At 38.8% G+C, this 13319-nt stretch overlaps 1 protein-coding gene across 2 annotated transcripts in view; it reads right to left on the bottom strand.

The window, feature by feature from the left end:
• The window catches only part of GRIA3 (glutamate ionotropic receptor AMPA type subunit 3), a 306229-nt gene that overhangs the window by 95517 nt on the left and 197393 nt on the right, over nucleotides 1-13319 (bottom strand). For both annotated transcript variants that reach the window (XM_004379586.1, XM_004379587.1), the window contains exon 6: nucleotides 1441-1602. In XM_004379586.1, coding sequence (XP_004379643.1) covers nucleotides 1441-1602 — 162 coding nt within the window. The remainder of the gene's footprint in view (nucleotides 1-1440; nucleotides 1603-13319) is intronic.

Raw genomic sequence — 13319 nt, 5'->3', positions numbered from 1 at the left:
AACAGTGCCTGGCACCTTGTAGTGCCTGGTACCCCTTAAAATATTAAATAAATGCATTTCCTTCTTCTACCTATTACCTGCTGAATCTAAGAGTGGCAAAGCAGTGGATAGCCAGTTTTATAAAAACCTAAATAAGTAGATTTAGATTTAGAGGGTAAGTATCAATTTACTACATAAAACATTTGCATTACAAAGGATTCATCATCAAGCTTGTGACCATATTTACTGAAACAAATTAGGACACTTGATCTGACCATGGGACAGGATATTTTAAAATAGGACCGTCCTGGAAAAATCTAGCATGTATAATCAGCATAACCACAGGGTACCACTTAACTGGCAAATGGCTTAAATTAATGAAAACATTGTATAAAGTAAGATCTCACTCATATTGTGTTCTAATGTGACCCATGCAGGATGTCCCTGCATAGGTGATCCAGAATGTGTCTCTTCTCTGGTCTGTGTTCTCCATTGTTCTCCCCTATTCTATTCTTGTTAGGGAGGAAGGATGTGAGGATAGGTATCTTGGAATCATGAGAAAGTTCTTTTTTTTTTCCCTTTTCCTTTTTTAGGGAAGAGTCGTGACTCTACTTTGATCCCTCATCCTGTATCACAGGGAACCCACAGCCATGGTGCATACTTTTAATTTATCAAGAAGGAAGAATTTAAAGTCATTTTCATATCTGAAAACAAGCTCTTACCTCGATGCACTGAGGGAATGAGTTACTTAAAAGATACATTTGAAGGATCCATTGTATAACATGAATAACTTTCCCCTAGTTTATCTGTTTTAATTCCTGATTTTTAAATAACAAGATTTCTATCCATAGGGGAACATACGTGAAAGATGTGCACTTTAAGCATGACTTTCTGCTTTTAATATTCTTATCTTGATTTCAGGAAAACGCGCAACCTAGGTAATCTAATTATATTTAAAGGTATTTTTGCAGGCAGGGAAACATTTCTGTTCAATAAATGTGTAGGCAACGCACACTCTGTATTAGAGTCTAATTCCCTTGGGTGTACTGAGATTCATGGAACTTATTAACACCAAGCAATCATATAAATAATGTAAAATCTAATTTTCTGTTTCAGACCATCAGTCTTCCTTACCTATTCCCACTGCCCCCACCCTTTTTGCCCAGCTCAGGTTCTTGTAAAATTGTAAATTACTATGAGCAGATTACAAATGAAATTCATTAAAAAATTAAGTTAACTGATTCCCAAACACTGGGTTTTAAAAGACCTCATTCCCAATAGCTTCTTTATTTGGCAGTTCAGTTTCAAATGAGGTAGCATCACCTGCAGTTGCTCTTTAGCATCCTCGAATCATTTCTGAGGGAAGACCACTTGATCACAGTATGGCTGTAAACATTGAAAGGCTATCCTGAGATGCTCTGAAAAGCTAGCCTAAGGTTTTTCCGTGCCCTGGAATATTACCTTCAGTGGTGCGTTCTTGGCTTCAGGGAATTCCCTTTCATCCAGCCTCACCCAGCGCTGTATGAACTGCTGAACCATAGGGTTTTCGTTGTTGACAATCTGAAATCCTGTAATGTTGGCTCCCCCATGCATGACTCTTTCCAGCAAAATATCAGTAAAACCCTGGAAAGACATTCAGAGGGAATTATAATTATGGGAGGCTGTGTGTTCTTATTCACTGTATCTATTGGTTAGATGGAGTGCTAATGAAGAAAGGAACGTTCCTTCCCCAGGATGACTCGTTAGCAATCAAGTAAACCCTGGATGTGGGCCGATTCTTAGGGCACTATGTCTCTGAAACTACAGGCATGGTGGAGAAAATATGGATTCTTCCATTTTAGTGCCTGTGTCTTAATTTAGAGTAGTGGCCACAGGGATAAACATAGGTGCCAACTTCAAGCAAATGTTTAGATTTGTTTCATTGACCTGAATTTTGACTTCTTTCTTCATGGAGTACAAATGCAATGCTGGAAAATGTTTCTCAAAGGTCTCAGCATAGCTAGAGGTATAATATATTAAAAAAACCTTTCCTTCAGCCTAACATGCCAAACATAGCAGACTGCTTCAGATTCCAGTGATGAGTACTTTTGACATTTGTGATTTACAGAAATGCCAAAGAGCGAAACTGACAGCTTGGTTGTACATGATGGTACAAACCCCAGGGTATGTCTCACATGTGTCTACAAACAAGTCCTGACATCTACTGCATAGCAGCCACCATTTTCTTTTTTTCCTGCTCTAGCTATTGTCTGGCGTCTCTGCCACATAAGCTCCCTGAAGGAGTCTCTCCAGGGTTCACACCGAAGCCATCTCTACCTGGGCACCACCAGCTCCCACAGAGTGTTGCTATCTTCTGGGACACCTCTACCAGGGATTGCTGCTACTTCTGCTGGATACCTACCTGTCTCCTGCTAATTGCTGCTAATGTGTTTGGGTCCTCAATGGGTTGAAGCGACCATTTATGCTCATAAAGAAATGGGGAGAATTCTTTCTCCTTTCTTTAGGTTTTTTTTCCTCAACATTTTAATATGAAAACTTTCAAATATACAGAAAAGTTGAAAGAATTGTACAGTGAACATCCAAATATGCCCACCACTCAGATTCTACAGTTAATATTTTGCTATATTGCCTTTACAACATATCTATTCATCCATCAATCCATTCATTCACTTTTTGGATGCATTTCACAGTTAGTTGCAGAATTAGAACACTTCAACTCCTAAAATCTTCAGCATGCAGGTCATTAACTAGAGTTCAATGTTTGTTTACAGTTCTTTTTCTTTTTCTGTTTTTCTTTTTTGAGATAAAATTTACATTTAATGAAATGCACAAGTCTTAAATGAACTACTCCGTGAGTTTTGATAAATGCATAAGCAGGTGTTACCCAAACCCCTATTAAGTGTTTGAAGTTTTTGGGTTTTTTTTTGCATTTTAAAAAAGGTTGTATTGAAGTATAATAATCACATAAAAATATACATACCTTTAAGTGTACATTTGATAAAATTTCCCAAACTGAACGCATGCATGTAACCAACATCCAGAAGGCCCCCTTGTGCACCTCTCCATCACCACCCTCACTGCTGCTCTTTTCAAATATAACAAAATGTTTGCCATTTTAACCAATTTTAAGTGTACAATTCAGTGACACTAATACATTCGCCATGTTGTGCTACCATCACCACTATCCATTTCCAAAAGTTTTACATCACTACAAACAAACTCAGGACTCCTTCAGCAATAACTCCCATTCCATCCTTCCCCAAGCCCCGATAACCACTAATAAATTTTTGTCTCTATGCATTTGCCTATTCTAGATATTTTATGTAAGTAGAACCATACAATATTTGTCCTTTTGTGTCTGATTTATTTCATTCAGCATAATGTTACAAGGTCCATTCATGTTGTAGCATGTATCAGAACATCATTTCTCTTTATTGCTGAGTAATATTCCATTGCGTGTATATACCACATTTTGTTTATCCCTTCATCTGCTGATGGGCATTTCGGTTGTTTCCGCACTTTGGCTATTGTGAGAAGTGCTGCAGTGAACATTGGTGGACAGGTTTCTGTTTGCATTCTTGCTTTCACTTCTTCTTGGTATATGCTTAGGATTGGGATTGCTAGGTCAGATGGTGGTTCTATGTTAAACTGTTTGAGGAACCACCAACTGTTTTCCACAGTGGCTGCACCATTTTACTTTTCTACCAGCAAAGCCCAAGGGTTCCATTTTCTCCATATCCTCACCAACACTTGTTATTTTCCATATTTCTGATAATAGCCATCTTAGTGGCTATTGACTAAAGATGCTGACCATCTTCTTATGTGCTTATTGGCCATTTGCTTATTTTCTTTGGAGAAATGTCTCTTCAAGTCCTTTGCTCATTTTTAAATTTGGTTGTTTCACTTTTTGTTCAGCCCCCACCTGTTTTAATTTCACATTTCTTAACATAGGTAACAAGGAAGTCTTCAAAAATATTTTAGGGAAACAGCTTTTTCAGTTATTACTTACAGCTCTTCCCCTTCACTTCATAAGTGGGATATGAGTTGATGGAGAATGGACAAAGAGCCAAACATTTGCATCAGTGAGAATCATTCTCATTTCTAATAACCAAAAAGCCTTTTTAAAATTAACACTAACTTGTGGGATTCACTATCCTTTTATGAAGAGTTTTCTCCCAAAAGCCTCCTGCATGAGAGAAACTTAGACTTTAAGCGTTTTCTTCCATTTGCTCCCTATCTGCACTAAAGTCAGCAGAGAAGTTTATCTGTGTATAAAGCCTAGCAGAGGCTACAGTTTAGGTTTGAGTATAACTGTTATCCAGCTCGCTACTCCCACCCTTCAAACATATATACGAACAGACATAAACCAAATAACCAGTTGTTGGCCAGTTGACTGCAACTCACAGAGACCCTATGCATGTCAGAGTAGAACTGTGCTCCATAGGGTTTTCAATGGCTGATTTTTGGGAAGTAGATCTCCAGGCCTTTCTTCCAAGGTTCCTCTGGGTGGATTCAGTTTGCAGTAGAGGGCCAAACCATATTTGGCAGTTAACAAGTATTACACAGGAAAACTGACCAATTGCCCACCTGCCTGCTGACATGGGTGAAAGATGGGTTCTCTGGCACCTGGCCTGTGTCTTAAAAGCCTGGGCTGGAACGTATAGCTCCTTCCTTGAGAGAAAAGGGTGAGAATGCTCTTGCCACCATTCTAGTTCCCAAGGTCAATGACCAGAGCATGCACTAGGATGCAGTATCTCTTATGCCCCTCACAGTGATAATCATCACACTCCTGTTTACCTAATACCCATAACATGTTAAAATAGCAATACGGAATTAACAAAAGGGTTGGAGAGAAAAAGGATCAGAGAAAGAAAGTGAATGGTAGAGAGGGAGATATTAGGAAAGATGTTGTGGCCAAAAGGCAGGAGTTGGTTGCCTCTTAGCCATTCTTCTATTTCCGATATGTATTTTTTTAAAATAAGTTTCTTTTTTGCATCAAACATTGCTGGATTATACTGTTTAGGTGGCCACTGACAGCCTGCAAGATTATAAAAAATTAAATTCTCTCCACAGGCTCTTCAGAGACACTAATGTAGCCGAACTGCCATCCATTAGGTACAAGGGCAAAGAAGGAATGGTAGAGAGGGAAGAAGATGAAATTAGGAGAGAGGTTCTGCCTAAGGGCAGGATTTGGTTGGCTTCTGGTCCTCTCTCTCCTATCCCAACATTTTAAGGCATTACATTGTTCTATAACATGAAGCAAACCATTGAAGTGTCTATATATATGTGTGTGTATATATATATATATAGAGAGAGAGAGAGAGATTTATGTCAAGGAAATGGCTTATGCAGTTTAGAGGCTGGAAAGTCCCAAGTCTGTGAGTCATGCTAGAGGCTTCTCCTGACTCACGTAGTTGCAGGTGCTGGCGAACCCAAGATCCAGACTAGGGATGCTGAAAAATTCCCAGAATTGGCAGGCAAGCTGATAGCTCAAGTCCCAAGAAACGGAGATCAGATAAACAAGAGCCAGCTGCAGGACCCAGAGCAAGCAAAAGCCTGCAAGGCTTGCCTGAAAGTACACCTATATTGGATGCAGGCCACACCACCAAGGAAACTCCCTTTCAATTGATTGGCTACTCACAGCAGATTCCATCATGGAGGTGATCACATTAAATCAAATCTCATCATGGAGGTGATCACATCATCACACAACTGCAGAACTACATCATAACTGCCAAACCACTGAGAAATCATGGCCCAGCCAAGTTGACACACAACCTTAGCAATCACAACATGTGATAGATAGTTATGGTTGTGACATCTACACACTAAAGGCAGGCTGAATATCCCCCCAAATCTATAAAGACTAACACACAGAGGTGATGATATAATATCTATAAAGAAGCATTGGGTAAATCAAAAGTAGGGGACAGAACAAGGCCAGGGACTGACTATGGAACAGACCATTGATTGCTCATATGGAAGTTCAAGTTGAAGCTGAAGAAAATTAAAACAAGTCCATGAGGGCCAAAATACAACCTTGAGTATATCCCACCTGAATTTGGAGACCATCTCAAGAATAGGTTTGACGCATTGAACACTAATGACCGAAGACCAGACAAGTTGTGGGAAGATATCAAGGATATCATACATGAAGGAAAACATCATTAAAAAGACGGGGAAGAAAGAAAAGACCAAAATGGATGTCAGAAGAGACTCTGAAACTTGCTCTTGAACGTAGAGTAGCTAAAGCAGATGGAAGAAATGATGAAGTAAAAGAGCTGAAAAGAAGACTTCAAAGGGCAGCTAGAGAAGAAGACAAAGTAAAATATTATAATGAAATGTACAAAGACCTGGAGTTAGAAAACTAAAAGGGAAGAACATGCTCGGCATTTCTCAAGCTGAAAGAACTGAAGAAAAAATTCAAGCCTTGAGTTGCAATTTTCAAGGATTCTGTGGGCAAAATATTGAATGATGCAGGAAACATCAAAAACAGATGGAAGGAATATACGGAGTCACTGTACCAAAAATAATTGGTTGACGTTTCAGGAGGTAGCATATGATCAAGAACCGATGGTATTGAAGGAAGAAGTCCAAGCTGCACTGAACGCATTGTCGAAAAACAAGGCTCCAGGAATTGACAGAATATCACTTGAGATGTTTCAACAAATGGATGCAGTGCTGGAAGTGCTCACTTCTCTATGTCAAGAAATTTGGAAGACAGCTACCTGGCCAACCAACTGGAAGAGATCCATATTTGTGCCCATTCCAAAGAAAGGTAATCCAACAGAATGTGGAAATTATCAAACAATATCATTAATATCATACCCGAGTAAAATTTTGCTGAGTATCATTCAAAAGCGGTTGCAACAGTACATTGACAGGGAACTGCCAGAAATTCAAGCTGGATTCAGAAGAAGACGTCGAATGAAGGATGATGTCATTGCTGATGTCAGATGGATCTTGGCTGAAAGCAGAGATTACCATGAAGATGTTTACTTGTGTTTTATTGACTATTCAAAGTCATTCAATTGTGTGGATCGTAACAAATTATGGGTAGCATTGCGAACAAGGGGAATTTCAGGATTTGTGGCATCAGGATTTGTGGCAGGCTCATTAACAATCTGCAACATGCAGATGACACAACCTTGCTGTTAAAGTGAAGAGGACTTGAAGCACTTACTGATGAAGATCAAAGACTACAGCCTTCAGTATGGATTACACCTCAACATAAAGAAAACAAAAGTTCTCACAACTGGACCAATAAGCAACATCATGATAAATGGAGAAAAGATTGAAGTTGTCAAAGATTTCATTCTACCTGGATCCACAATCAATGCCCATGGAAGCAGTGGTCAGGAAATCAAAGGACATGTTGCATTGGACAAATCTGCTGCAAAAGTCCTCTTTATAGAGTTAAAAAGCAGAGATGTCACTTTGAGGACTCAGGTGCGCCTGACCCAAGCCATAATATTTGCAATCACCTCATAGGCATGCAAAAGCTGGACAATGAATAAGGAAGACTGAAGAAGAATTGCTGCCTCTGAGTTATGATGTTGATGAAGAATATTGAATACACCATGAACTGCCAGAAGAACAAACGAGTCTGTCTTGGAAGAAATACAGTCAGAATGCTCCTTGGAAGTGAAGGTGGAGAGACTTAGTCTCATGTACTTTAGACATATTATCAGGAGGGACCAGTCCCTGGAGAAGGACATCATGCTCGGTAAAGTAGAGGGTCAACGAAATAGAGGAAGACCCTCGAGGAGATGGATTGACACAGTGGCTGAGACAATGGGTTCAAACATAACAATGATTGTGAGGATGTTGCAGGACCGGGTGGTGTTTTGTTTTGTTGTACATGGGGTCTCTATGAGTTGGAACCGACTCGATGGCACCTAACAGCAACAACAAATGGTGGGAAGATCGAAGTTAGGAGGGAAGTGTTGGCAAAGGGGCAGGAATTGGCTTCCTCTGGTCCTCCTCCTACTATCCCATTATCTTAAGACATCTCACCTATACGTAACCTCTTTTTAGATTTCCTCCTTAAGATGGCAAACCACAGACCATAAGGTGGTAAAATTGAGGCTGACTCACTTAAAGCCTCTCAAGACACTAATACAAAAGAAATGATTACCAAACATACGGATGGTAAAAGGGGAAAACAAAAGGGTAGAGGTCAGTGGGAGAAACATCGAAATTAGGAAAGAAGAGATGGCTAAGGAGGAGGTTTTGGCCAGCTCTCAGTTCACCTTCTACATCTATTCCATCTTTAAAAACATGTTTTTATTTTCAAAACAAATTGCTAGAGTCTATTATTGTCATGTACTACCATAGTATGCAAAATTGTGAATAGAGGTCTGAGTCTACCCACAGCTTCAGAAAAGTAACTAATGCAATGAAGCTTGCTAGCAAGCGGGTGTACAGAAAATAAGGAAAGGGAAAGAGTAGAAGAAATATACGCAGAGGCCTAACTTCCTTCTCATACTCTATTTCTTTTTTCTGTCCCCTGAATACTGCTCTGAGTAGAAATAGCACAGTGACCAGACAACAATACATGTGAATACATATGGATTGTTTTTTATTACCAGAAAATCTATGTCTTTAGGAAAAATAAAAGTTTGATTCCTGGGTTAAATATACAATAACTGAGTTTACACATTTTTACTTTTTAACTCATGTCCTTGGCTCAGAGCAAAATTAACATTTGGTTTTAGGTTCTTTAAGTTCTTTTAGTTTGTTAATGACTTTTGTTTCAGGGTTTAAGTGCCTGACTCAAGTACTTCTTCCAATGGCAACCAATCAAAAAAGTACAGAAAACCCATATCCTTTTATTTAATACATTCATTTTTAACAATCTGACTTCAAAGGAAAGTTCTGTATCATGAATTCTATTTCCTCACACTGAGCTTCATCTGCTATTAAAAATCATATATTTTTAAATAATACATTTTTACCAAAGACAAAATGTGTTGCAGTAGATTTATTTACTGTTTCTGTGAGAAAGGATTGCTCATTTTGTTTAAACATGTTGTTGTTTTATAGCAACTGCTCTATCCCTTCTCTGAATTAAAGACCCCTTTAGCAGTTCATTTTTGCTTGAAAATCAGTTTCTTCTTCTGGTATCGCCCATCTAGCAAAAGACACTGGAATTTGTTCTTTTTTTTTTTTTTTCCTTTTTCCTTTTTTTATTTTGAGTGTTGTGGAGGTAGATAGTCATGATTTCTCATCAAACAATTAATTTCTTTTATAATGATCAGCACAAAGCTGGTTCCTATGAGGTGTAGGTTAAAGATGTCCCAAATGTCCAACTTTTCTAAACTGCTGTTCCACTCCATCATCTCTAACATCAACTACTCCCTCTACCCTCAGTACTCTCCCTCCCGTCTTTGGGTTCCCTAATTTGTCTCACAGAACTCACAAACCCTGTAAAGGAAATGGCCCATGCTGTTGTGGAGGCTGGCAAGTCCCAAGTCTGTGGGTCAGGCATAGACTTCTCCTGACCCACGTGGCTGCAGGATCTGACGAACCAAAACCAACAGTTCAGGCCACAGGTTGCTGGCTCATAAGCCTGCGGAAACTTGTGAATCAGGTTAGATGATAGGCCTCTGGCCCACGGGGCTGTGGAGGTTGGTGAATCCCGGAATCCCAGAGTAAGCAGGTCAGATGGTGTCTTAGTCATCTAGTGCTGCCATAACAGAAATACCACAAATGGATGGTTTTAACGAAGAGAAATTTATTTCTTCACAGTTAAAGTAGGCTAAAAGTCCAAATTCAGGGTGTCGGCTCCAGGGGAAGGCTTTCTCTCTCTTGGCCTTCTCATCAGTGTTCCCCCAGACTAGGAGCTTCTTGGTGCAGGGACCCCGGTCCAAAGGATGCGCTCTGCTCCCGGCACTGCTTTCTTGACGGTATGAGATTCCCCTGTCTCTCTGCTCACTTCTGTCTTTTATATCTCAAGAGATTGCCTCAGGACACAGTCCAGTCTTGTAGCTCAGGTCCTGCCTTACTAACACAACTGCCACCCATCCTCCCTCATTAACATGATAGAGGCAGGTTTACAACATACAGGAAAATCACACAGTACCAGGAATCATGGCCTAGCCAAATTGATACACATATTTTTTGGGGGACATAATTCAAACCATGACAGACGGCATGCCTTTGGCTCAAGTCCCAAGAATTGGAGGTCAATCGATCATGAAAGGGATGCAGGATCCAGATGCAGAGAGAGAGAGAGTCCTGCCAGTGCACACACATATACCTTAGATGCAGGCCACCCACCAGGGAAGGGCCTAACTTGAGTAAAGATGGGACTTGAGTCACGCCCTCCTGCCAGGCTGCGACCTAATACACACCCCACACCAATCCTGCCTTATCAACGTATAGAAGTCAGTAGCCACAACACGTAAAATGGAGGACAACCATACAATATTGGGAATCATAGCTTAGCCAAGTTGACACATAACCCCAAATATCAAAGGTTCCATATACCTTATTTGCATAGTCCTGCTCAATCATTGTGTGTGAGTCACAAAGGCCATGGCTAAAAGGACCATATTAAGTAATTCATTACACTGTACTCCTATAGCTGGGCTTTGAGAGTCTACTTTTTCAAGAGGATATCATCTTTCACAGGTTGTACCTAAGTCAATGGACTTATTCCATTTTGAGGCTTTAGATTCTGTAAAACAAATTAATTTCTTACTTGTTTTATTTTGGAATTTTCAACTTGAATTCACTTTGAATGAGACACCAGTGACCCTCCAATTAGAGCCTCTCTTATGCTCTAGAACTTTTTTCTAACTACTTGCCAACTAAATTAACTTTCATGTTCCAAGTGCATCTTAAATATACTGTGCCCCAAAGCAAAGTCATTATATTTCCTCAAAATCCTTCCTCTTCCTGTATTTCTTCTTTCAATTAGTGGCACTGGGTGTTGGGCCCAAACACCTATAGTTTTATAAAACTCAATAGGTGATTTTGAAGCACAAGTGGGTTTGAGAATCACTGGATTAGATTATTGCTGTAGTTTCCTAGTTGGTGTTCCAATTTCCAGTTCTTTACCTCTCCAGTTTATTCTTCACATAATACATTTACCTTCTTAAATTCCAGTTAGATCATTGCAATGGTTCCATACTTTCTACATACATATTAACAGCCAAATATCTTAGCATGACCTTCAAGGGCTTCCAGTATCTGTTGTTATCTCCTACTCTTCTTCTGGCCTCATTCATACCATTTCCTTCATCAGGCCTCGTGCTCTAGCAACACCATGCCACTTTACACCTTGGTGTCATTGTCTGTTCTGTTTTCTCTGCCTAGAAAGGGCCCCTACTTCATCACTTGCAGCTCTAGGCATCTGTATATATTGAAATTTCATTTTCCAAGAACCATTTCAAATAATAAAATAATGACAGAGAGACATCTATATCAAATTTGTATCTGTTTTCTGATTACAATGGAGTGAAGCTAGAAATCAATAACAGAAAAAAAAAAAAACCCTGGAAAATACACAAACATATGGAAATTAAATAACACACTATTAAACTACCAATGGGTCAAGGAAGAAATCACAAATTTCCTAAAGTCAAGTGAAAATGAAAACACAACATACCAAAACTTATGGGATGCAGCAAAGGCAGTACTCAGAGGAAAACTTATAGCAATAAAAGCCTACATGAAGAAAGAAGAAAGATCTCAAATCAACAGCCTAACTCAACAACTCCAGAAACTAGAAAGAGAAGAGCAAAATAAGCTTAAACGTACCAGAAGAAAGGAAATAATAAAGATCAGATCAGAAATAAATAAATTCTAAAACAGAAAAACTATAGAATCAATAAAACCAGAAGTTGGTTCTTTGAAAAGATCAATAAAATTGACACACTTTTGGCTAGACTGACAAAGAAAAGAAAAGATGCGAATAACCAAAATAAAAAATGAAAGAGGGGACGTTACAATTGACCTGATGGAAATAAAGAGAATTATGACAGAATATTATGAACACCTGTATGGCAACAAACTAGATAACCTGGATGAAATGGACACATTCTTAGAATCATACAACCTACCCAAACTGACTCAAAAGGAAATAGAGAGTCTCAATAGACACATAGCAAGTGAAGAGATTGAATTCGTGATCAAAAACATCACAACAACCACAAAAAAATCCTGGACCAGATGGCTTCACTGGGGAATTCTACCAAACATTTAGAGAAGAATTGACACCAATACTGTTTAAACTCTTCCAATATATACAGAAGGAAGGAATACTCCCTAATTCAGTCTATGAAGCAAACATAACCCTGATATCCAAACCAGACAAAGACACCACAAGAAAAGAAAACTACAGGCCAATATGTCTTATGAATATAGATGCAAAAATCATCAACAAAATACTAGTGAACAGAATCCAACAGTATATTAAAAGAGTCATACACCATGACCAAGTGAGATTTATTCCAGGAATGCAGGGATGATTCAACATTAGAACATCAATCAGCATAATACACCACATCAATAGAACAAAGGAAAAGAAACACATGATCATTTCTATGGATGCAGAAAAAACATTTGATAAAATCCAACATCCTTTCTTGATGAAAACTCTAAAGAAGATTGGAATAGAAGACAAATTCCTCAATATGATTCAGGGCATAGCCAACAGCCAACATTATACTTAATGGAGAAAGACTGAGAGCTTTCACCTTGAAATGGGGACCAAGACAAGGGTGCTCACTCTCACCACTTCTATTCAATATCGTATTAGAAGTCCTAGCCAGAGAAATATGACAAGAAAAAGAAACAAAAAGTATCCAAGTTGGAAAAGAAGAAGTAAAATTATAGCTATTTGCAGATGATATAAACATGTATATAGAAAATCCCAAAGAGTCCACAAGAAAACTTCCAAAGCTAATAGAGGAATTTAACAAAGTTACAAGATACAAGGTCAACAAAGAAAAATCAGTTGGATTTCCACACACCAGCAACAAGAAATCTGAAAGGGAAATTAGGGAAACAATTCCATTAACAATAGCATCTAAGAGAATAAAATACCTAGGAATAAATCTAACCAGGTACGTGAAGGACTTATACAATAAAAACAATAAAACACTGCTGAAAGAGATTAAAGAAGACTTAAATAAATGGAAAGATGTTCCATGTTCATGGATTGGAAGACTTAACATTGTTAAGATGTCAGTACTACTGAAGGCAATCTATAGATTTAATACAATCCCGATCAAAATTCCATCAGCCTTCTTCACAGAACTAGAAAAAACAATCTGCAACTTAATATGGAATGGCAAGAGGCCCCGAATAGCTAAAGCAATGTTGAAAAAGAA

The sequence above is a fragment of the Trichechus manatus genome, unplaced genomic scaffold (assembly GCF_000243295.1).
Source record: "Trichechus manatus latirostris isolate Lorelei unplaced genomic scaffold, TriManLat1.0 scaffold00066, whole genome shotgun sequence".
Classification (NCBI taxonomy): Eukaryota; Metazoa; Chordata; class Mammalia; order Sirenia; family Trichechidae; genus Trichechus; species Trichechus manatus.
This window is presented reverse-complemented; position numbering and strand designations above follow the sequence as displayed.